The sequence below is a fragment of the Rissa tridactyla genome, chromosome 3 (genome assembly GCF_028500815.1).
Source record: "Rissa tridactyla isolate bRisTri1 chromosome 3, bRisTri1.patW.cur.20221130, whole genome shotgun sequence".
NCBI classification, from domain to species: Eukaryota; Metazoa; Chordata; class Aves; order Charadriiformes; family Laridae; genus Rissa; species Rissa tridactyla.
This window is the reverse complement of record NC_071468.1, coordinates 30,105,066-30,131,017: the sequence shown is the minus strand read 5'-3', so window position 1 is coordinate 30,131,017 and position 25,952 is coordinate 30,105,066. Positions and strand designations below refer to the sequence as shown.

The 25,952-nt window shown below is 36.9% G+C and overlaps 1 protein-coding gene across 5 annotated transcripts in view; it reads left to right on the top strand.

Moving 5' to 3' along the window:
* SRBD1 (S1 RNA binding domain 1) overlaps positions 1–25,952 on the top strand; it is a 132,918-nt gene that overhangs the window by 5,480 nt on the left and 101,486 nt on the right. For all 5 annotated transcript variants that reach the window (XM_054195658.1, XM_054195656.1, XM_054195659.1 and 2 more), the window contains exons 3-13: positions 656–847; positions 1,899–1,981; positions 2,415–2,580; positions 3,605–3,958; positions 5,447–5,613; positions 6,749–6,866; positions 7,009–7,147; positions 9,990–10,086; positions 11,514–11,649; positions 17,356–17,459; positions 21,989–22,096. In XM_054195658.1, the coding sequence (XP_054051633.1) occupies positions 1,899–1,981; positions 2,415–2,580; positions 3,605–3,958; positions 5,447–5,613; positions 6,749–6,866; positions 7,009–7,147; positions 9,990–10,086; positions 11,514–11,649; positions 17,356–17,459; positions 21,989–22,096 (1,472 nt within the window). In that variant the 5' untranslated portion in view covers positions 656–847. The remainder of the gene's footprint in view (positions 1–655; positions 848–1,898; positions 1,982–2,414; positions 2,581–3,604; positions 3,959–5,446; positions 5,614–6,748; positions 6,867–7,008; positions 7,148–9,989; positions 10,087–11,513; positions 11,650–17,355; positions 17,460–21,988; positions 22,097–25,952) is intronic.

The window sequence follows — 25,952 nt, the reverse complement described above, 5'->3', positions numbered from 1 at the left end:
AAGAAGCTTGTCTCCTATTCTTATGCTGATACGAAGAGTTAAATCAGTCACCAGTGTTGCATGTCAGGAAGTACAATTAACTTTATAGATTAAGCTTAATTTCTGCTGTAATCTTACTTAATACAAATGTTGGGATCTTTTGAGACCCTGCTCTTGGCCACTTGAGGTGAAATATTAGCAGAAAAAAGACCTTCCAGATGAAGCTTTCCTTGGTCTTTTGGGTAAGCCTGAAAACTATCATGGTGATGTGCTGGGTGTCCAAAACTGGCACGGAAGTTTAGAGAGTGGTGTTACATAGGGGGAAGGCTGACCTCAAGTGAGAGAACGTGCCTGTTGGCTTTTTCCTTCTTCCTTGCTATGTATGGTTCAGTGGGTAAGTATGAAGAAGAATGGTTGGAGTGTTTAAAACCTGATCACTCGCTTCTGAGATTGACTGGAATACTAAAAAGACCCCACCTAGTTGGATTAGCTGAAGAAGGATGGCTGATAATGATATTGTAAGCTAAATACCTAGTTTGAGAACAGAGAGAGCAGTGAGACTGAAACATGTGAAAAGTATCCCAGTGCCTGCAAAAAAAATCGATCAGAGATACCTAATTCTGTAAATCCTGGTGTTGCAAACATCAATAATGTTTTTTGTTTTTCCCATTCACAGATTAAAGTACAATATAAAATGGAAATATTTTGATGCATCTGAGGTAATGCGAATAAATATACAATTAATTCAGGATTATGATATTGACTGTTCAGCTATAAAGAGCAAAGGAAAACAGAGAAGCAGAGTGGCTGGGTGAAGTTGCAGGTGTCTCAGAACTGACAGTGGAAAGTCACCTGGGAAGCTACTAAGGTGAGTAATACTTTTCACATTCTGTGTTGATTTCTGTTTTCCTGTGGCAGACATATTCTAACCATAACGGGATTTCAGTCAGTGGAACAGCACAAAAATGCTGAACTGTTACTGACCATGATGATTGCTACAAGAAGGTGTTTTGCAAGCAAGCTAATAGCTAGTGCTGTTTGATGTAGGCCTCGATTGTCCTCCTTCTGCTGCAGTGCTGAAGATTGTCACTTAAATTCTGGTACTGCTTTACAAGGAAAACTTGCTGGAAGCTATTTATAACAATAGTTATGCTTCCAGTGCTTGAACAGAGGCCAGAATGAAGTGGGATTAAAGGGTGTTTTGCCCTTGAGTTAAATGGCACTTTGCGAAATACTTATGTGTCTGTGCAAACGTGGGACCTTAAGGCTCGCATCACAGTGGTAAGGCTGGATGAGAGGTCAAGGTGCAAAACATTGGAGAACAGAACGTGAAGAACGATGAAATTGTACCAGGCTCAGGAGAAAGTGTGCCTTTCCTTTTTACCTTTGGTAATTGTTTTATGCACTTTCTATATACTAAGGAATAGCTCTTTCAAAATCATTGTTTATAGTATGCGTGCAAGCAACAGTTTTTGAAGGTGAAATTCTAGATCAAAATGGACGATCTTCTTCTAGTCCTGTTCACATCAAAACCACATGCTCACTTTACTAGATCTTAATTTTATTTTCTGTGCTTCTTAGACACTATATAAGTGACACCCAATAATATGTCTGAGAACCGGGATGCTTTTTGCTAGGATAGCATTATATGCAAGCCAAACAGTTACCTCCATTTGGAGAGAAAAATAACTTGAGAGGCTATAGTGCTGGTTTTTCTGTTTGCTCAGTTGAAAAGACTGTTGAATGTGTACTGCTGTGGCCTAAATTCTTGGATACTAAGAAATCCAAACTCGCTCTAGAGGAAGCTTTTGTGATTGTTGAAGACATTATGAGGGCACACTTGGCAGTGAGTTAAGTGGATTAATAACAGAATATAACTTCAACTAAATGTTCTGTTTCTCTCTTCTCGCCTGTTTCAGATGTCATCTCTACCAAGGAGGGTGAAATCTGAAGCCAAAGCCCATACATCAGAAGATGATGAACTACCTTCATTTCTAAATTCGTAAGATTACTTTTTTCCTCAAGATTTTTTTTTTTAAAGGTTTATGCTAAGCACGAGCAATTGCGTAAGAGCAACACTCAGTTTCTGAGAGGCTGATTAAAAAGTTTTAATGCACAAAGCTTGAATTATAAAACACAAATTACCTATGCTGTTTCATGCTCACAGCGAAGATAGCGTGAAACTGAATTGCCAGTTGTCCACACAGAATCAGATGTGTACACATCCCAGTGACCAGCTTTATGAAAGCTTGGTAAATTATTACAGCCATTAGCTGTGCAACTGCATGAAAGGCCTGTATTTGTTGAGCTTGCCTATCTTTCTGTTCATTTTTCCTGTCGCTTCATGTCAGAAAACGCTCAGACTGGCTTGCTTGTGTATTTATTTTTTTTTTATTCTTCTCACAAGCAATACTGTTCATTCACTTGTTTTTCAGGAGCTCTGAATCAGAGGAGGAAGAGGAGGAGTGGGAGCCAAAAGGCAAAATCGCCAAGAGACGTCAGTTGCCAAAGAAAAATGAGGCAAAAACTAAAAAGGTTACTGCTGCACGGTCAGCTGTGGCCAGGAAAAAGGTCAAGAAGGTGGCAATAAAAGAGGAAATGGTGAGTATCTGTAAGCAAGAGGCGTTTAGTTACTGTGGTTGGCAAGTAACATGGGCAGAATTTTTCCAGTTATAGTTTGCTTTGTTGCCTGAGTTTGATCAGCTCATCTGATGCCACTGTTACTGTGAATATTCGGTATGTTTGATAAATGTGTCTTATGTATATAAGTGCCCCAGATCTAAGGGCCCTCCTTTAAAATTTTGTCCAATGATAATGGAACATTCCTGGAGATCTATTCCAACAACAAAAACAAATAAATACCTCGGTTCTTTCTGTAATGAAAACTAAACGCTACTGTCTCTGGTTTCTGTGTTGCACCTTTGGTGTCTTCCACCTTTTCACCAGCTGGGTACAACAACAAAAAGAAGGCCTGTACTTATGTTTGCTTGCACGGCTGTTCAACCCAGTAAGGATTGCACTTTTATTATGATGGATATAAGATGCATTTCTATGAGAAGTTACTTACTTCTGTCAAAGATTAACATCAGAGGTGAGGTCATGACAGAAGCCGGTCCTTGTGGTTTACACTAATGTTTCTGAATGTTTTGACATACGTGGCATATTGAGAAATACATTCTTGGACTCTGAAGAATATCTCTGGGGAAATTCAGGAAAGGTGTTGCTTGTCCAAGGTTAAACAATATCAAATCTCAGTTCCAGTTCCCGTGCTGCACCTAACACCTCAATAGAAGAGCGCTTACCTGCCTGACAGTTCCCTGTTTTGTTGAGATGAGTGGAGGCAAGGGCTGTAGGTCGGTGTCTTCTGAAGAAGAGCCCAATTAAAATCTTTCCAGGATGATTTTATTTGATCTTTTAAATCACATATCCGCTGGGGTTTGTTTGTATCTTTTCCTCCATGCAAGATATATTTCAGGTTATTTGATTTCTGGGTTGGGATTTCCCTTGCAGACACGCCGCTTGGGGAAAATGATGTCTGGTATCAGGTCTTCCTAGGTTTTAATTGAAATGTTGAATCAGTTTGTAACAGTCAATGCTTAATATGGTTTCAATGCCTTTTTGTCAGGATGTATCCTTGCCTATTGAAGATAATAGAATGCAACTTCTAAAACCTAAGGAAGATGATGTGGGCACTAAACCAAAAACTTTAAATCAGAAGCTAGAAGTGCCTAAAAAAATGGAAATAAATTCATTCCACGGGAAGAATGCAAAGAGTTTAGAGAGCGATGAAGAACCCTCAACAAGCATTCCTGTAGTAGGAAATCAAGTGAAACATGAGAAATCTGAGGAGGATTTTGCATCTGATGAACCACCTTTCAAAAAGATTAAGTCGACTACATGTCCTGAAGGAAAGCCAGTTAAAAACCTAGGAGGCAACAAAGTAAAAGAAGAATTTGAAATGAACTGGGATATTGTACAGGTATGAGATCTCCTTTTCTGAGATATCAATGAAACCATTTCCTACATAATTAGCTAATTATTAGCACTTAGCACTTTACCATACAATTTCAGTCCTCTTGGCATCAATTGGAGTGTCAGAGAGTCATTGTGCTGTTAAGTAGTCATTTAAACTCAGGTTAAATTGTCATAAGACATGTATAAAAGTAAATGTTCTTTGGTAACTGTTAAAACTTAAAACTTTAACATTACTCTGATATCTGTGACTTAGGCAGCCCTTAGTACAAATCTTGCCTGGAGCAGTTTGCACATTTCCTCTCTATCGGCACGTGGGCTTTTTTTTGTGCATATAGGCAGCTGAAACTCTTGCAGGAAGGGGTACTGAAAGATTTGAGATATCTGTGTGCACAGTTTTGGAATTTAAGATTATAGTTAGTGTGGATTGTTTTGTTGTAGAGACTCATTTGACACCAATTTACAGCACCATCAAGTAGAAGATTGCATTCTTGGAACAACAGTGACATCAAGGGAGATATCATTTTTGTTTTTGTAGGATGTTAACTTTGAAGCTGTTTAGATCAAGAGAGTTTTAGGATAGTTCCTGTTTGGGGAGGCTGTGATGGTTATGGAAAATTTTAATACGAACAGAATGGGAATAGATTGCATACATCCTTTTCATCATCCTTAGTACTGCCTTCTTAAGAAAAGTGTAAAATTTTGTTCTTGAGTCTTCCAAAATATTCCTGGAAATGCAGGTGGAGAACTTGATCTTTAAGTATTGCTCTAAAAGCAGTGAATATGATTGTGCAGGAGTTGTGTTTTTAGGCTTCAGAATAAAACATTTGAAAGGCTTTTACATCCTCTCTGTGGGAATAACTGTATCAAAGTACAAACAAATTGCATTAGTTAAAATGTTACTAAGCTAAGGTACTTACAGTTTGTCCTCCATTCCATATGGATACGCTATATCTTTAGAAAGCCCAATTTGTACAAAATCATGTTTTAACTTTGTGAGGCTTGGCTCATCTTGAAACCTTTTGTAGTATGATGATAGTTTCCAATTATTGTGGAGTGGGATTTGGATCAGGTCTGGGTTTGTTTTGTTTAACCATGAGGTATGTCAGTGTTGGTTTTTAAAAAAAAAAAAAAAAAAAAAAAGTTCTGAGTTGCCATCTGCATTTTGTTGTCTTTCTGATTTTACTTTTTTAGATGATTGGTTTTTTTAACTCTTCTCAAGAGACACTCCTCCTGCATTTTTTTTCTGTAGTTACAAGTTTCTGGAAACGTGGGTTGCTGCCTGTCTTTCTGAAGTAGTGAGAGTGGTGGCTGGATGCATGGGAAGGCTGGCATCCTGTCTTAGGGAAGATGGTAGTCCCTGCTGGCCGGCATAATATTCTGCGGATGGTTTTGAACTTTGAGCGAGAGGCTGTTTAAAGCAATCTATCACCTTAAAACTGTTTTTTGTTTTTTTTTTTTGTGGTTGTGGTTTTTTTTTTTTTTCTTATGACAGGCATTATCAGAAATAACAAATGTTGAACCATGGGTATGTGCAAACTTAATTCGCCTCTTTCAAGAAGAAAATACAATTCCTTTTATTGCTCGGTATCGAAAAGAGCTCATCAATAATCTGGAGGCGGATGCCTTGCGAGAAGTACAGCAAACATTGGAAGAGCTACGGTAAGTAAATTAATGCAGGGGAGGTATCTGGGAGGGAGGTAAGTAACAGCCGGCTGCTGCTTCTGTCTCCCTTGCTTTGGTACTTTGTACAAGCTACAATTATAAAGGAAAGAAGAAAGTTTAAAACTGAGGTCATTATGCTTGATACCTGTCTTTCTCTCTTTTTTTTTTTTTTTTTTTTTTTACTGTAAGTAACAAGAAATCTAGCATTCTTAATTGCCAAAGAAAAATTAGGATCTTAATTTTTAAAACTGCAGAGAAAAAAAACTCTTACTAAAAGAGTAGTTTAGAGGTTCTGGAGATACGTAGCCTGTTAGGTGTAAGCTGCACCCTTAGAAAAAGAATCACTAAGAATCCCTTGGCTTCCTGCTTGGAGCAGAAAAGCTTCTAGTGAAGAGCAGTGCTTGAGGTTGTAGTGTACCAGGAGGGCAGGCTATACTATCCCAGACCATTGCAACAAATACATGATCAGCAAAGTCTGCTGCAGCAGTGGATAAGCCTGTTCTCATTCCTTCTTGCTTTTGGGTGGCTATGTGTTCTTGAGATGGCAAGGGAGGAGACTTGACAGCTGTTGAGTCAACATGGTGTCTTCCTCCTTGTACTCCCCGCTATCCCCTAGCAAGAGATTCTTTCCAAAGAGGGAAGGTGGTCTGGGAGACTTCTTGTCTGAACAAATAATTTAAATCATAACAAAGTACCCTTGCTGCTTGCAGTTGCTCACTGGTATCTTATTGAAGATCTAAGAGTTTAAAATCTGGTACCCTGTACTTGATGCTGCAGACCTATCTTGATACAAATTACAGCTGTAAGTGCTTATCAACATGGATTTAATTTAAAGCCTTTTTATTTGGCTTCCAGGCCAGTAATCTTGTAAAAATGTATATAGCGGTAATTAGTATCAGTATTGTTATTTCTTAAAGCTACCACAAGATATTTTGGTACAGTTTTGAACTAATTGGAGAAAGAGAGTAATAGAAACTCTTTTGGATTATCAGACTTTGTTTCTGGATTAGCATGAGATATAGTCTTCAGGGGTTTCAAAGAGCTTCAGTATTGTAATAAACAAGGTCACAATCGATAGCCTTTTTAATCCACTGTGAAATGTGACTGTTAATATCAATCTCTTGCTTTTTAGTACTGTTGCAAAGAAGACTCATACAATGATACAGAAGTTGAAGAAAGAAGGGAAATTATCTGGATGTCTTTTAACAGCATTATTAAATTGCAGAACTTTGGAAGAATTAGACCATGTGGTCAGTACACTTGTCTTTCAGATCATCTTTAGTTTAAATGTTGTCTTGTTGTAACTAAATAGTGCATAATGCAAAGTTCATAGCATGACAGAAGTATTTCCTTGCCTTTTAATAACTGTGGGTTTTGTTTGTTTGTTTTAAGTCTGCACCTTATAAAACTGGGAGTAAAGGCACCAAAGCCCAGAGGGCGAAGCAGCTGGGATTAGAATCTGCTGCTCTCTCCCTCCTGCAGAGTCCTATGGAACTCAATCTCTTTTCTTACATTAGACCCAATACCAAAGGTAAGTGCTCTGCTTCTATGAGCAGTAATGCCTTAAATGTCTGAAAATGTTTTAAAAGGGTAATCACTTTAGTTGTTCTGACGTTGCTGGAAGTTACACAATTATTGTGAATTGAACAGTTCTTTTAGCAAAGTGTGGTAAGAGTTTACATTTAATGCAGTGGCTTTCCAAACTTTCTTGTCTTTTTGTATTGTAAATAGTAATAATTCTGGTATAGGAGAGAGAAGTCTGGAGACATTATAGTTGACGTCTGATTTACTGGTAAGAGAGAGGGAACTGTGCTGCACGCCTGAGACCTTGCCATGGTTCTATTCAAATTATTTACTGAAGATTCAACGCTGATTGTACAAGGGGGCTTATGCTTATATTCTTTATTGTCACCCATCAAAGCATAGCTTAATATAAACTGGCCTTGGTGATTGGGAGTGAGAGGGAGAATTTTTGTTATTGAATGACAGCAGGGGTTGGAGAAGATGTAATTTCTGAAATTTGAGCACGATCTTTGATGATATGATTGTCACATATAGACTGCAAAATTCTGTGTGTTTGTGAATGCAGTTATGGCTGAATCTGTAGGGGGCAATCTCTGACAATAAAATACAAAGATTGCTGCAACCTGCTCTATGGTGTTAAAATAGAGACATGCTTTTATTCTTCCCTGCCCCAACACTTACATTTTGAATTTTAACATAAAGGTACTGAACCTCCTTAGTGAGGCTGACCCTTACTCTTCCCACTTCAGTTGTTCTTTTACTTTATTTAAATAGTGTTCATAAAATGATCTTAACTTTGCACTGAAAATCAGTTACCAAATATTCTGATTGTTTAATTACTGCATTTTAGCATACTTCATACAGCAGTATATTGCAACCACATATCTGACTATTCTGGCAGAGTCTAAAGAGCCAAAAGAAAATCTTCATGGTGAAAGTTCAAATAAATTATTTAGGGTGCATTCAGAAGGAAGCGCTGTTTGTTGCAGCGTAAACACTTCAGTTTTTGAAAATCAGTACACCTATTTTCAATTTTGTGCTAAAAATAATGTTGCTTATGTTTATATAACGGTTTTCATTTGAAAGGCACATCAGAAATTACATAAATCTATGAACTGGGTTACTTCTATTAACTTGGGAGCCAGTTTGACAACCTATATACAGCTTGAGATCAGAGTAAATTTTTTTAAAGGGGTGAGCCATTTGCCATACAGAGAAGTTTTTCAGCAAATCTTAATATTCAGTTCTTTTAAATTCTTGGTGTTTTTAAACCTGCACTAAAAATAAACTGAAATACAAACAGCAGTTCGTGTTTCAAAGCCAGATATTGGAAAGTTAAGGAAGCAGGCTCACCAGAAAACTTTGCTCTTCCTTTTAGTTGTATGCATGGTCAAATATTTCTCTAATTACACAAATATGTGCTCTTTTTGCAATTGACAGAGTAAAATACCCATGTGAGCAGTGCTTGTTTAATGGGAATGTTTTGATTATTTCTTTAATCCTCAACAGTTTTTTCATATTTTATCTCATTCAAATTCTCTGCTAGAATTAAAATAATGTTGCCACGTACACTTCTGGGACTTGAGTGTCACTTCAATGTAATGCATGTCTTAATTCTTTTAGCTTTGTATTCTGACATGGCATTTACTATTGCCATAAGAAACACAACTCATAGATGTAAGGATCCAAATTCCACAACTTCTGATCAGTTCAGGCATTTAATAACAGATCCTTATTCTTAGTTTTTTTAATTTTTCTGTCTTGCAGGTAAGTTTAGCTTCTCCTTCTTAAAAAAAGCAGCAAGATTAATTTTTCATAGTGTGTAACTCTATAGCCCAATCAGAAGCAGGATTCTGGATTCAATACAAATATTAGTTATTACGGCTATGCAGTTTTAAAAAAATGGTGTTGTTAAAGCTCTTTCAAGATATTGCTAGCCCATCAGACAGAAGAGTGATAAATAATGTGTATTAAAGGAGACAGTTAATGCTGCATCTGCCAACTCTGGAATTCTTGCTTTTTGCTCTGAAGCATTTGTTACTGACTGTTGCTAGAAACAGGGTTAGATATTTTGATTTAAAATACAAGATGTCAGTTTCATTTCATTACCTTCTGGTTCTGGTCCAATTCAACTGCTGTGCTAAGGAGAATACTGTGCCACCTCTTCTGGTCTTTTGAAGTGAGGGATGGTTCTGCACGCTGGAAACCTGAATGATCCTGTTATCAGCTCTCTAGAATACTTTGCATATGGAGACATTTTATAACTTAACTGTTCGAACAGTGTTTCATGGGAGAGGATGAGGGTACCTTGACCTCAGAAGTGTCACTGTGCAAACTCCTGCTACAAACCAGTGGAAATATAAAACTATTACACAGAGAAAAGACAGGGTTGCCTGCAGAGATTTTAGGCAGTTTCCACATCAGTAGCAAAATGTGTAGACTTTTGCTGCAATTGCTTATTTTATTATAGTCCCAAAAATTATAGTTAAATATCCAATTTTACTATTGTAAATAATTAATTTGCATCATAAATGTCAAGATCAGTTAGCACCAAAGTAAAAAAAAAAAATTATTTTTCTCTCATTTTAATGACATTTTGATTTATGATACTGTATTGGTCACTTCAGGCTCAGAAAAAATACCATGGTTTCAAATATTTTGGAAAGGAGGCTTAGTTAATAAAAAAATAATCTAATGAATTAGGATTCTTCATTGAAACCTCTGCAAATTGGTCTTATATCTGGCATCAATTTTCTTTCAGCTTGTATATCTTTTCTTAGTGCTTGTGCAATTGTGTAAAGTAATTTTTCATATTAGTTTTTTCTATAATTGTTGTTTTTTCTTCTAAGGACTTTCAACTATCCAGGAAGTAGAGGCTGGAGTACAGCATATTTTAGCTGACATCTTTGCTAAAGATAAAGATACACTGGATTTTATCAGGAAATTGTAAGTTTGACTTTTACTTTCTAAACTTTCCTGATTACACAGTAAGATTCAGTCTCCTAGTGTGCAGATAGATAACTAACTTTTTTTTAACGATGTGAAAACAGTGTTACTGTGAGATTGACTTAGGTTCATTCTTTCAATTGTGCTGGAGGTACATTATTTAGCCTTTCTGCCTGTCTGGCTATCAGTGGAAGAGAGATCTGCTGTGAGCATGGCAGGATACTGTGACTCCCAAAGACAGAAAAATTCTCTGTGGCTCTGTTCCATATAGAGCCGACCTCCCTTGCAGTAAGTGGTCTATAAGGGAAAGCTTTCTCTCCTTGCACTTCCTTCCAGCTAAAACTTTTCAGAGGTTCATCTGCTTAAGCTATTGCTCCAATATTTACTGCTTGACACCAGTCAGTGTAATTAGTGTGCAGTGATGGTTGATTTTGGCATTGGTAGTGAATAAGGCAAACTAATATGACTGTTCGTAAAGGAGGAGCTATTGATCCTTTGATTGTGTTAGCTGAATCTAAGTTTTCTTACATTACATGATGACTTCAAGGTTGTCATGTCTGGGTGGTCGGTGTGGCAGAGTAATAGTTGCTTGTTTGTTGTTGGTCCCCCCCCCGCCACCATGTGTACCATCTGGGACAGAGAACAGGGTTAGCAAAGAACAGGAGCTGCCTAGGAGCATGTAGTGTTGGTTTGAATTGGCTCAGTTCTCTTTAGTTGACCCCTGTTTGCCATTTATTGTAACGGCCAATTTCATCAAGAGCACAGCAATGTGATCATTTCGATGAAAGGGTTGTTTTGTAAAGGATGTGCTGTTACTACCAGACTATCACTTTAATTCTTTTGACCACTAGAAGCTCCTTAATTGGATGTGTAGTGCTCTACAGATGTATCCTGTTTATCCTCAGCTGTGTAGTATGTATAATAATCATGAGGAGCATTCAGGAAGCTGTCTACTTGGGATCCCTGTTACTCCTAAAACTAATGAAAACTTTTATGGGTGTTAAGTACTCAAAGCAAGAAATCAGTTCTGAGGCTGGCTAGATTCAAAAGAGATGTTGCATTTGTATAAAATAGATAACTACTATAATTTTTTTGCAACTTCCCAAAATCTGTTGTGTGATGTTGAACCAATAACTGACCAAACTGAAGTGCAGATGGTGCCTTTTGAATATCCATTCCCTTCGGGAGAAGGACTGTGTTCAGCTTTTCCTGAGGTCTGCTTGAATGTCTTCTCTTGGTATGTTCCAGTCAGTATATATTATGTCAGTCTCAGCATTGAGATGTGTAATACAGTTTTGCAGGTAACTAGAGTTAACATAACTTGTAAGTGGGCAGACTGCAAATTTCATTTTTATTTAATACAGACACTAACGACTTGTTACAAGTTTCATGCTAAAATACCTTATTGATTTGTTTATTTTATTCAGATGTCAGCAAAGGTACGTTTGTATCCAGTCAACCTTGGCAAAAGTGTCGTCCAAAAGTGGAAATGAAAAAGATATTGATAAATTCCAACTGTACCATGAGTTTTCTTGTAATATAAAGAACATTCAACATCATCAGGTATACCTACAAATTTGTATTTTTTTCTTAGAATTTTAACTACAGCAAAGATGGTTTGCTTTTGATTTTGTTGCTTAAAACTGTTTCTAAAGATACTTGACTTTGCTTTTCAGTTATCAAAGGGAAAAGAGACTTTCAACTTCTTGAAATGCAGGACTAAGCTGTTAATCTCTGTTTTAAGGAATTGAGCAGAGGACTGCTTATTAAGTGTGTCTGTCTAATCAATTCTTACTAAACAGATATTTATAATGATTTATGTATTGGAGATTTCAATACTGGTGTGATTTATTTTCAGTATATGTCACACCCTCCCTCCCTTCCCCCAGTGACAAGTGCATTGCAAGTGTTATCAGGAGTGAGATTAAGGCTAAACGATAATTTATTGTCTGCAGGGGTGAGACTGGGGTAGTGGTGGTGTAGTAATGGCAGCTGCTTGGTTGGAATGTAAGTATTTGAAACAAACTTGGATAAACTTTGTTTCCTTTGTATGTTTGCTGCAGACCTGAGTCAGTGCTCTGAGCCATTTGACACTAAATCTGTGAGGTGAAACTGGTGAGAAGTATCAAGGAAGGATTCAGAAAATTGAAATCAAAGGTGTCCTACAAGAGCAGCTCTTGTCAGCAGCAACTTCATGTAAAAGATGAACAATCAAAATAGAAAGGCTCAGGAGAACATCCCACGCATTACCCCAAAAATGGGTTTGTTTTGCAAGTCCTCAGTATTCCCTTCTGTGAAGCATCTTTGGTTTCCCAAAGCCCCAGGCTTAGACCTATATGACTAGAAAAAGAAATGAGGGCCAAAGCAAACTTACTAGCTGATGACTTGATAGCTAGGCTGCCCTGTTATTGAATTTCAAAGGTTGAAATATGATGCACTCAATGCAACTGTCAAGACCTTTGTCCTGTTTCATTATTAATCACCAAGTGAATTGTCTCTTATTTTGATCACAATTACCTACCTTTAAAAAAAAAAAAAACAAAAAAAAAAAACCAAAAAACCCCCCAAACCAGAACAAAATAACACACAAAAAAGACCCTCCTTGCTACCTCAAACCAGAAATGTCCTTTTCTTTTAGAAAGCTGCCTTATTTTACAGCAGAATGCTTTTCCTTTTATATCTGTGATATGCTCTCATTTTCTCTCTGCTCCCTATTTTAAAACAACGTGATGTCGTGATGTTTTGAATTAATAAAGGTTTTTGTTGCATGTGTTGAAATGAATTTATTACAAAAAATATTTCACAACATCTATGGGCTAATTTTAAACTCTCGCCTCCAACTCCCTATATGGATGGTGTTAGGTGAAAGACTAAATTACTACAGATGATTTTAATAGACAGGCCTTCTGTAGGTGTTTGAAAAGGTACCTGTAATTGTTCTCTTTGTACTTGATACGAACATTTACTGTATTTTTATCAGCAATTATTTGGTGAAATCTTGCTTCTAGAGAGTCTGGAAAAGTCAATAGAGCAATCTGAGACTACTGTGGTGACATATCACAAAGATTTGTAGATTCATCTGAAGATTGTTTTGCTGTATGGATTTTTTGTTTGTGTGCTTTACTGTTGAATGAATACTTTGGCTGTCAAACACTGTATAGTTTTTCCTGCACTGAGGTTGGTGAATACTGAGATATACTGAGTATTGGGTGTACAGGTGTTTTCTGGGATGATGCTATGATTTACTACTTGTTCAAGGCATCCTTTTCTTTTCTTTTCTGTTTTACATGAGGAAAACTGTTACTCAGATAGAGCCAGGGCAAGAAAACAGACTTCTCAAACCTGGTCAGCACTCTGACCATGTGGCTGAACTGTTTCTGATCTAGGATGTGTCCTTAGTTTGTCCATTTGACATTAAGATTAACTCGATCTGGTTTGGTTTATTGCTCCTTGTGTCTGTTGCTAACCTTAATGCCTCTTTCTTTTTGCATTCTGGCTCTGCAGTGAAGTAAAAACCACTGTTCTTGCAGCTGGTAGTCCTGTAATTAGGGGATGTTTTTGCACTCTTATGTGTTGTCTTGCGTCTGTATGTTACTGCTATTCCCTATTCTAACACATTGAATATTTCTCTATTACGAATCTAAAAAAATCGGAGTTGTTTGTGCTTCAACTGAGATTTCAGGGCCCAAGATATGTCGGGCTCTTTTGTACTAGTCAAGGAAAAAAATGTATTTTATGATCACGTCTGACATGTGCGGATTGCAGAATTCCCTGCTTTGTAAAAATACTGTAACTTCTCATTTCTGTTGATTTTGGGTTCTTTGTTAATTTTCCAGTTCCTTTCTTTGTCTCCCTTTTGTGTTTTGGTGATGAAATAAGGAAAGAAAAGGTGTTTTCTTTATCTGCCATTGCTTCTATCTGCCAGTGCTTCCTTAAGGTAAACTCTGGTATTGGACTTTCAAAAGTATTCTTATAACTTTCAATTTCTTTATTACTTGACCTAACTGCCCTGCTGATGCAAATGACCATTTTTTTTCCTCTTTTATTTTCTTGGGTTATAACCATCCCTTTTAATACCTAAAAGTCCTTAGTTTCTCCTTCATTTAAGGCTTGAAGAAATACTACTGTTATGTATTCAAAAAGCTGGTTAAAAAGGTGTTCTTGAATGTGCTTTGGGAGAGGTGTAGATTCTTAAAGTGAAGAAATTCTCTGGTTTGGTTCAGCATTTTTAAAAGAAACTTATACCTAAAAAAGATATAGGGAAGCCTGAAACTCAGAGGGATTTATAAAATTTACTGATCCCCCAGGACTGCAGGTTAAATTGCTGAGTTTGAAGAACATTTGCAAAATTCACTTTTTTGAAGTTACTGCTTTGGTGACCATGCACAGGCAAGTGTTCTCAATGCATTTACCTGGAGGCAAAAGTAGAAGTCAGCTTTAAATCACCTCTTTGCAGAGTTGCAAATAAAGGATTCCATAAAATACTACACTGAAACTGGTCATCGCTAGAGTATGGAAGTGTTAGTAATCTTAAAGGTCTGTGTAGCTGCTCTAACCCAACTCTGCTCCAGCTTACATGTAAGTAAAGGCGATGGGCAGTAAACTAGCATGTTATCTATAAGAGAATAAGCTGTGCCTTTATGACCAAAGCATTTGTAGCCATGAGCGTGCCTTGCAGCATGTATTGCTGCAAGGTAAACCGGTGCGCAGAAAGCTGCAGTGTGGTTCTGCAGCTGCCATTGCACACGCTGTAGTTCTGGGTTCCTTTCTGTGCCATTGTCATTTTGTGTGTTGAGACGTGCCATGAAATAATCAGGACTGGCATGGAGTCGGGTTGTTTGACTGTAAAAGTTAAAATACTGAACCTGAAATGAGGAAAAAAACCCACTTGTTTAAAAAGCCTGACTCCAGATTTTGACATGGTGGGATACCTGTGTGTGTTTACAGCTGGAGCATTTTGCTGTTGGGAGGTTCAGCCACAGTTCTTTCCTTTGGCAGCAAGGAGAACCTGACTGGACTCTTAGGATGTAGTTGGGTAGCTATACCAACACTGTAATAACTAAGGAAAAGAAGTCTTTCAAGAATTTTTTTTTTTTTTGACCAATTGTAAACAGTTCAGTGCTTGTGTATGCCTAGGGGTTGCTTTTCTGTATTTGGAGATGACTGAATTGGTGGGAGGAAAAGAATTCATGAATAAAGTGTAATGTTTGAGGCAAGTGCTCTATTTTCAATCTCATACTTAAAAAGGAATTGGAAATTAAAGTCCTTGGCAAAATATACAAAACTTATTCAGTGAGTTTAAGTAAATCTGGAAAATGGAGGAGAGCTGTGCAAAATGAACGATGTTGTATTTCTCTGATAAACAGAATAAGGTTTGATAGGTCTTGTGTCTCGATCCAATTATGGTTCCTGCTTTCTCTTAAGAATGTATGTTGTTTTTATTAACCCTTCCCCTGGATCTGTTCCAGCCTTGCATGAAAACAATCTTTCTCCAGAACTAAAAGCTTACTTTGTTTCTAGAATAGCTGTATTTGAACCTGTTACTTAAAAAAACAACCAAAAAAGCCCCCCAAACAATAAACAAACCCAAAAAAGCCCCCAAACTCCCCACATTTATTAGCTTAGGGGGAGAAATTCAGTAATTACTTTCTTAATTGAACATTTCTTGTATGATGGTTCTTCTCTGAACGCATGTCACAGAACAGAATAGGCAGATTGTTTAAGAACAAAAATGTAAAAAAAATATTAGTGACTGCAAAATTCAGGTGACTGACACATTCTGCAGACGGAGTGCCAGGAAACAAAATGTGATGCAAATATTGACCCCTCTAACAGCGTGCTGAATGATGACGTTATAATTCTATCAGGTACATTCTCTGTCGTGAGCATCATTTTGATTTCATTTTAGCTTGACATTTAACTTTCTCTCTTTTTTTAAAAAAATAAAATCAGAATAAACATGAAAGCATTCAATTTGTTAAAATGTGTCTTTCTAATCTCTACATGAAAACATTTGCTTTGGCAGTCAAGGTACCAGATGCTATAATATTTCACATGCAATCTTTATTATTAGCTTTGTTGTTCAATGATATGTCAGGCCTGGTATGTCACAGGAGCAGTAAGGCTGAGGAATATAAATTGGTACTATGTCCTGGAGTCATTTTAAACCATTGTATTTAACATATGTGACATGTCTGAGTTAACTAGTGATTGAATTAAAGTTCATGATTGACACAGAATGCTCTGTTGTGACAGTGCTCAGGGCCTGCTACATACAGCAACATGTGTAGTCATACAGGAATGTCAACTTCTAGCAGGTTTTTTTATTTTTGCACTTTAAAGTATTTTGGAAGGGAAAATGAAATCTAAAAACATGTGGTTTTTATTTGTAGCTGCTTCTAGCTGTTTCTAAAATCCCTTGACCAGTGAGTTTTCTTAATAAATGCTTTAAGGATTACTTCAGGTGAACACTCATCATCTTCATAGAGAGGTTAGGCTAGTAGATACCCACCAGCATCCTCCAGGATCCAGCACTCGTATTCTGATCCTGGATTTAAATGCAGAGCCACAAACTTCCATTTAAAATAGAACTCTGTGTGCAGTTAGCACATGTGCAAACAGTTTTAGCTTTAGATCATGAATATGCAGTTGTGTACGCCAGACCCCGCCAGAAAAATGCGCATACGTTTTAAGGCTGGAGCATGAGTATTAATGTAAAGAGTGTATCTACAATATTTTCAGCTATTTATGAACTAGGTGTGAATAACTTAAAAATCAATCCTCTTTTAAATTAGGCTGATTTCCTTTGTGTCACACATGCTGATTTACAATTAATTTTAAATTTGGATTGATCTTGGGAAGCAGAATAAAGCCTGAAGCTTAGGAGTAACTTTTTTCCTTTTTTGATCTGTATTTCTGATTACAGTTGCTTTTCAGTTCATTTCTTGAGTTTTAATTTGGGTTATTAAACAAGATTGTTCCACCAACTAAATTCATGCTGACTTGTATTATAAGTGTGTTTAAGATAAACTGGATCTTGAGATTGCAGACTACAGGGAAAATGTATGATTTGTTATGCCATGGCACGATTTAATCTGTGTTTAAATTGTGGGTATTATCTGTACATGCTAGTACTTTGTGAACTGATTTACTATACCACCGTCATGATTTGCTACAGAATGTCAAGCAAGCGCGTACACAAATGTTGATAAGTTTATCTTTTGGATATTTTGTGTGTCATCTGTCTCTGCCATTTATGTTTGCACTCAGATTCTGGCCATTAACCGAGGGGAAAATCTGAAGATCCTGACAGTGAAGGTCAACATTCCTGACGGGGTGAAGAATGAATTCTGTTGGTGGTGTGTCAATGAAAGGTCTGCATGGATACATATTCTTACAGAAATCTTTTTTTTTTTTTTTCTATAGACAGCTGCATACTGGAAAGTACCTCATGTGTCTCGTTACATTAAGAGAACAATTTAAACGAATAATTATTAGATTAGATGAAATTAGCAAGTGGAATTCTTATTCTGTATTTCCAACTACTGTAGCATTATGCTGAAAAGATCGTGCCTTTGGCTGTATTCAGGGAGTTGTAGCACCATTCTTTAAGCAATTGAATTTTTGAAAATTTTGAGTGGTTCTTTTATTTCTTACTGATTTGCTCTTACAAGTAGCTTCTTTTAAGCGTGTAGTGAGATGTTTAGTGTTGCATAATTTTGAGGGGTTTTTGCAAAAGTTTATGTTAAATATATGTCACTTTGTGCAATATCTCTGTCAGTCTTTTTCTTGGAAACTGCACTTTGATGTCCTCTGTTGAAGAATGTTGTGATTCAAACTGTGCATCTTCCTTGCATGTATGAAAGACAAATTTCTCTTTCTCGATCATTTGAGGTATTTGTCATTGTTCTGTGGATGTCTTAGAAGCTCCTACCTTTGCATCCTAAACTTGATTAACCAAAAAAATTTTATACTGTGATACTGCTTTAGTATGTATTTTTCTTCCACACCAAGTCTAAGAAATGGATGCGGTAAAAATGTTCCTTTTCACTGTAGAAATTTAATAGTTCCGCTTCCAACACTGAAGCCTCTGAAAGAGTCAAAACATTGTTTGGCCAGATAACATAATATGATCTAGCACTAATAGTAAGAAACTTTTTTTTTTTCAGGAAAGTATCAGGACTAATAAACGCTCCTAAGTTTCATTCTAGTTTTAATACCTGTAATGGAATTTCTGTCCTCCCCCCAAGATGTATATTCTGTAGGCAGAACTGATCTGTCAGTCTTGCTTTTACTGCGTCTATGACAGAATTTGGAAGCACTGTTAGCCACGGATAATGGAACAGCTTGTCACTGCTACACAAATAAAAGTGGGATGTAAATGGAGATATTTTTGGTTGATTACACTTTTGTGAATCATCCTGAGATAAAAAGAATATTGACCTTGGAAACGGAACTACTTATTAATACTTAGCATTCATGAGGCTGTATATGCTTATGGCTCTTTACTATTTAAGGACAACTCCTCCACCATCAGAAAACTTCAGAAGGAATGATTTTAGTAGATCTTGGTGCATTAACATCTAGGACAGATTCTGATCTTCCTCATTAGACTGACAACTGTATTATCGAATTGACAAATAGTAAATGTGTATTCCGCCCTGCAAGCTTGGAAATGATTGTCCAAGGGTGGGCGTTGCAGTATTTTCATTGCATCGATTTACAGGGGAGAGCAGAAGGTTAAGAACTTTTGTTTGAGGCAAGGATTCACAACTTTGCAAAGGTATTAACTAATTTACTGAAGGTCACACACAAAATCAGTTGCAGAACTAGAAATGACATGTTGTTACACAGTTTGGCCAGTATTCTAGCCACAAAATAGTATCACCTGCTGCCTATCGAATTAGCAACAAATATGCTGACCTTTATCTGTTCTTCTGAGGCAAATTTTTTATCATTAAAGGCCCCTGCAATAGAAGGGGGGTTTGGGAGACTAGAGTTCTTCATTATTGCATTGAGCTCTATGTAGATGCTCTCTAAGATGACTGTATTTTCTTTGCAAGGCAAGAATACTTATTAGCCTGTAGAAGCATCCACATTTCCTTGAAATTCAGTTTTGTGCTGAAAACTCAGGAATATCCTTATGCCTGGCCCTATGGACTGTACTTTTCCCTAGAAGATGGCATCTCTGGTTTGACAGTGAACCTGGATCCATTAACGCTAGAACTGAAGTGGTCCCAGAGACTTAGTTGGGAAGTGGGAGACAGAAAAAGGATCAATGCAAAACAGCAGCGAGGAGCTGCTTAGCTGGCTTTGAGTGTAAAGACAGCAGGAGTTGTTCTTGGGGAGAGGGCGAGCTGTTGTTCTGAAGTGGGATTGCAGCCTTGAAAATGAAGTTCCATGTATGATAATCTTTTTTCAGTTTCCAGACAAAATTCTCAAATCCTATGTAAAGTCCATAGTACAGGCCTTAAAGGTATGCTCTGTCTGTGGTTACCAGCTTGGTAGAAGTTTCATATAACGTCTTGGAGGAAAACAAAGCTCTGTTTTTTGTGCGTCAGGTCTAAAAGCCTAGCTGTGCTCTTCCTGGAACAGTTGTAAATTAATACTAGTGGTTCTATGTTAACTCTGTTGATGTATGGTTTCACCATCTGACGTGTATCAGTAGTCTAAGCCATGCTTATGGTGGTCCCTGTTGTGAGCACATGCACGTGGAGAGCTGATGAGCAGAGTAAGATGATATTATTTATATGGAGTTTTTTCTAAATACGGCTTCATTTAAAGGGCTTCGAAAGTCAGCTCTTGATTAAATAATCAAGAAAAATCTGTTCTTGGAGGGAAGCTTAACTAGGCTGCGATGATCTTTAAAAATATACACACATGCTTTTGCTTTGGTTTTTGCAGCAAAGTGGATTTTTCACTTTTCTCATGAAGTATTGGAATGATTAAAATGCAGTAGTTGTATTTGATTGAACTTACTGTTTAGACATTTTTGCATTTGTAGCAATTTCTAATAGAATGCTGCCTAAATAATGTTTATTTATATAGGCAGGTAATAAAAATATCTGCTGTGATAACGTATTTACAGAGGAAAGGTTTACTAACTAGTTTTAATGGATGGAGGAGAGGGGGAAACGGCTGCCAGGTTTCCAAATTCATTCTTATTTGTGCTGAGGATACTTTCTGGGGGAGTGCAATCATACTTGCCACCTGTAAAAACTTCATGTTTATAGAATTGGATGGCAATAAGAGGGTTTAAAGCTTTTGCTAGTTTTATATAGGTATGGAAAAGAGTCTCTAGTTACAAATAAGTATAATAGAACTATTTGCAAAAACTGTTAGCAAAGTGATGAGGTCATGTGGCTAAGCACTCACAACTCTGGATGTTGTAAAACTAAATGGTAAGCTCAATTCCGCTCCCGTGTCTGTCTGTGTTAATGCAGTGTTGACTCGATCACACATTTTTCAACTCTTATATGCACAGACACTTGGAAAAGCTGTTTCAGGAAATTGTAGATCCCATTAAACAACTGAAAAGCTGTCTGGGTAGGAGCAATTTAAGATTCTCAGTATTTTCTGAGTGAGTGCAAGTAAATGAAGTCAAAAGTAAAATTCAGTCCTGTATTTGCCTTGGCCTGCACCTGGACACATGATCAAATGGCCATACTTCTATGATGTTGCATTTTAAAAAACCCAACCAAACAAGTAAAAAAAACTTACAAAACTTACCCAGACATATACGTATCTCACTTTGCAGTTAGGGACCCAAGCATGTAAAAAAAGATACACAAAATGAAGAAAACTCTGAATGCTACCAGTATTTTAAAAAGAAATATAAAACAGGTGGACTGTAATAGAAAATGTTCATAGTCTTTACTTCTGTTTGAGTATAACATCTGGCTGCATCTCCTCAATCTTTCTCCCTTCTCACTGGGTGGACAATCTCAGTGAGTCAGTTCTTCTTGTTCAAGGACTTCCCTCCCTTCCCTACCAGTAACATTGCCCCCTCCCCGAAAAAATCAATGGAATAAGTGTCTGGGATCTCTGTTCTGGGGGGATTCTCTAAAATACATCTCGGAAACTGAGATGTATTTTAAGACAAAATTTGAAGTAATCGTCATTACAGCTGTGACCACTGTGCATAGTCTCCTTAGGAAAGGGAATGCTCCAAAGATTTTGGCTTAGAAAAAGTTGGTAAATAGTCTTGTCTTTGTTTGGTATTGTTGGTTGTTTTTTTTTCCCTTTTTCTAAAATATCATTTACACTTTAAATATATCAGCAACAAGTAAAAGAGAAAAAAATCTTTTCCAAATTGATTGTTATTTGTAGCTTAAGGACTACTGCGAAATTGATAGATTTCATTTTGAGTTTTAATAGAGATACTCAAACCATTCCAAATGACATTTGAATTGGGTTTCATTAGTTGGCATCAGTTTAGCTCTTGAATTTTTGTCTGGAAGCTGTTTCCTTACATCAATAGCTCTGCAGTGACACAGAGGATATTTAGTCACTTTTTTATGTATAAAGGAATAGCAAATAATGCAACATTAATGGTAATATGGAACCAATTTCTTCATTCAGATGTGGTAGCTTTGACTTCTGAAAGTGAAGAGTAACATTTTTAAAATATTTTATTTAAAAGATAAAATATGACTGCATTCTAATACCTAACAAAAAAAAAGATAAACCTTGTCCCATGTTTGATAGCAGAACCATGAGCACATTTTTCATTCCATTTACATCTGAAGCTATAATTTCATTGCCTAATTATTGTAGTAATTATGCATTTTATAGGACATTACACTCAATGTATAAGTCTTTTTTTGAAAATTCCCTTTTTATCTGAGTATTTGCATATGTTCTTAAAATATTTTTTGATTTTTCTTTTTCTGTTCTTTTGCAGATGGAGACCAAAACAATTCTTAAAACCAGAATTAATGAGGATACTGCGGAATTCAGTAGAGGATGCATATAAACGCCTCATATATCCTCTCCTCTGTAGAGAATTCAGGTAAGCCCGGAATGAATGTGTATTTTCATACTACCAATTTCTTAAAAATTCCCTCCCCAACTTTTTACTAGAATATATTTTATCCATTTGAAAATATCGGTATGTTTTCAATCCTCTGTGCTTACCAAAGAAATGAACTATGTAGTCTTGGTTCTGTAGGTTTAATTTGTGACCCTGTCCAGCTTAGGCTACAGTAGAGAAATGATCTTTCTGTGAAGACATTTTACATGTTTACGTATTGGTTGCCTGTACGTTTATCTAATAAAGTACAGTTTAGATCTACATTACCATAATAGTTGAATCTTTATCCTTGTATTAGCATAAACCATTATGTCACTGAATTTTCCCAGCATCTCTTCATGTCACAGCAATAGTACTGTCAGTGACATTGTTCTTCCTCCTTCTCTTTTACCTGTCTGAAAGAAACCATCAAAGTTAATTGTTGTGGTTGGAAGTGTCCCTCATGTTTGTCATCTGCGCTTTGTGACGAATGAATTAGTCGTGGTGTTAGTCTTGATACCATTTTATGGGTATTGTGACGGCTCTAGAGAAGTCAGTAAACTTATTTCTGGTGATACTGTAGTAATGATGTCATCAGATAAAGTGTCACTTGTAAGATCTGTAGTATTGTTCTAAATTTAAAACTTAGTATCAAAGTAACATTAATTAGGGTATTTTCATGATGCAGTATAGGAGTTTACCACATAATTGAAATTATTTAATATGTCAAAAATTCTACATTCTAAAAGCATTATCTTCTAATGGCTAACAGTACTGATGGTGTGATTTTTCTTTTGAATACAAGAGAAGCTCCCCAAAGCATAACATATTTGATTCTGGAAAGGCTTTCTGATATGTGACCTAAATTTTAATAGCTGTTTCAGAGTAGTTCAAATAGAGCTTATCAAAGAGACCCTGTTTCTTGGACTAGAAATGTTGAAATAGCTTGTATCAAAATGACACGTGTTGGTTATTCAGTACCTAAAATCAGCAATTACATTCTGAAATGTAGTTCTTCTGTACCTGCCAGGATGTGCTGTTATGTTTCTGTGCAAACTGGACTTGTTTTCCTGACGCTTCTTTTCATGAGCATTATTGGCTGGATGTTCTATGTTCTTCGCCCCTGAAAAGAACTGTAAGCTCAAGTTTTGAGCAGCAGATGTTTCTAATGGCTTTTGGGTTTCTTCACTACAGTGTGTTGTGTTTGCTCGTTAGTTTGCAAGCAAGATTGTTTCACCTCTTCTGATGAGTGAGCCTGTTTGGTTTTGTTTGGATTTTTTTTTTTTTTTTGCTACTGTGAATTTCACAGATTTTTTTTTTTTTTTTTTTTGAAAGTGCTGAGTTCACTTTTCTTTTATTGTGACCACAGTACATGTAGCTACTTTAGGGGAGGCACTGTGTCTGTTTGGCCAAAATGATGAACACCTCATGATGCTGAGTCCAACTCTTGGCTTCTGTCACATGAGTGTGAAAGCAGTTGTCATTCCTAGCCTTCTCTACAATCAAACTATTTCAAAATAAAGAAAAAAGACTTATTTCTTAGTGGGGCTTGGTTCTATCATTAAGAACCCTTCTGTCAGTTTGTTTATTTAAGGTCCTTTTATTACATTTTTGCATTGTGTTTCTTACAACAGGACTGTTGTGCCCTGTGTGTTGTGTATAACACTATAAGAGCTGCTGCAGCAGTAGGTTGCTGGAGGTTTTCTGTTCTCTTAATTGAAAAAAAAAAAAAAAAAAAAAAACAACAACCCACAAAAAAAACCCCAAACAACCCCAAAAACAAACAAACAAAAAAAGCTTCCTTCCCTACTACTTCCTAGATGTAGCCCACAAGTCATAAATGCAAAGAGTACAAAGCTTGCTGCCTGTTCCTGAGTGGATGTCTGCTTTTGTTTTATTCTTTGTGATAATTTTGCATGATTGGTGGTGTCTGGTTAGGAAAAGGTGAAACATCTCCTGTAGAGAGGAATGCAAAGCACCTGCCAGTAGTACTCCTGGTCCATAACCACTTAACCCTTATCCTTCTTTTTTTCTCTTTCCGCCCACACCAGAAGCTGATTTTTAGGATTGTTGCAAAGGGCTGCTAAAGTATTCAATACCTCCTTTTAGCCTTAATATTTCCAACTCACCCCCCACTGTTCTTTTTTTCTTTCCTTTTTATTATCATTAAATGTTGGAACAGAAAGTTTCCAAGAATGTATTGAAATTTCTGGTGCTTCTAGTGATCAGAAGAAAGAAACTTGCCAGCAAGACAGTTACCTTATTTATTGTTTAATTTCCTTTCTTCCACTCTGTCAGATACCATCATTTCTTGTATCTGGTATAATAATGTCCAGTGTTGCTTTTGGCTCTTTGAAATACACTTTATTTTGTTGCAGTACTGCATGGAATGACTCCATCAGGATTTGATGCAAGTGATGTGGCACAGACATATTTTTTTTTTAATGGATAATCCTTTCCTAATTTTCCATACTTTCTCGAAGTGAGTGCTTTCTCTCCTGTGTCTTTAGGGACGCAAACATTTCTCTGTATATCTTGTTTCGCACCTGAAGCTAGTTTGCAGATATTTTTCCAGGGAAAGGATTGCCTCTCAGACTGTATATGGAAGTGGGGAGTTTTAAATCTCAATTTAAAAACTGACTCTTATAACATTGAATGTAGAAGCCTAGTAGGTCATGATTAGGTTATTTGCTTTTATTACAATGTACCTGTTGGTGATATACAGTCTGAGTGCTTCGTAGTGTTCAAGGGAGGGGCTTGAAATTCTGACTTGGTCGATACTTTTTCATAAAGTAGCAACAGAAGGGTTTTGTTTTGTTTTTTACAAAATAACCATTCGTCCTGTATTTAGAGAGGAGGACTGCTATCCGCCTCTGCCTTATATCTCTGCCATATTAATGAGAATTGTCACAAATTGGAAAAACATGGAGCTGGGCATCTTGCCATTTGGATGGAGGCAGTAGTGCACTGAAAAAGAGAAAAATATTAGATTGTTTGAGGTAGCCTGATATTTGTTAAAGGATCAAATGACTACCCCAAACTTGAAATTAAGGGCCGGTACTTGGGACAGTAGATCATGCCATTGATACAAGTGTTGAGTGAGAGACGGTTAGAGAGAAAAGAGAGGTCTATATTTGAAATTAAAAAATACAGGATATTATGTAATAGAAAGGACATACGTTATGCTCCCCCTACGCACCTGGCACTTTCAGTAACATTTCCTGTTACTATAAAAGTTTCTGCATATCCATGCCAATTTTAAGCATGATTTCCATAAGGTGCACATAACTAATAGCATGTGTTTAGGCACAATTTTAATTCCTGCGCAAGTCTCCCCTCACAGGTGGACTGATGTGAATTTGCAGTGTGGGAGGATTTGGCCTTGTGGGCAATAGGAACCCTGTATCTCTGGGATAGATGGAAAGCTGGAACTTGACTTGTCTCTGTACAAAGCCTTCAGTCCAAGAGCATTCAACCTTTCCTTGTTTACAAACCACTTTTAAACTTCATTTCTATGCACGCGTGGCTGGTTGAATCTCTGTTGTGCGTGTATGTAGAAGATCCATGTGGTTGTGAGGCATAGCTACTTGCTTTGTTGTCTCTGGTCTCTCACAAGTGGCATCAAATTGTTCTGGTGATTGCAATGGCTAGAATTTAACCAACACCTCCAGCCCATGCCCCTGGACTCTCCCTGGAAGAAGCTTGTTCTGTGGTTTGGGTTATTTTTGTTGAATTTTTTAAGAATGGGAGAAAGTATTGCAAGACTAAATGACCAGTGAAATGGCAACTGAAATTCAATGGAGATGAGAGTAAAATGATGCTTGCAAGGGGAAGTAATTCTTTCTTTGTAAGGAAA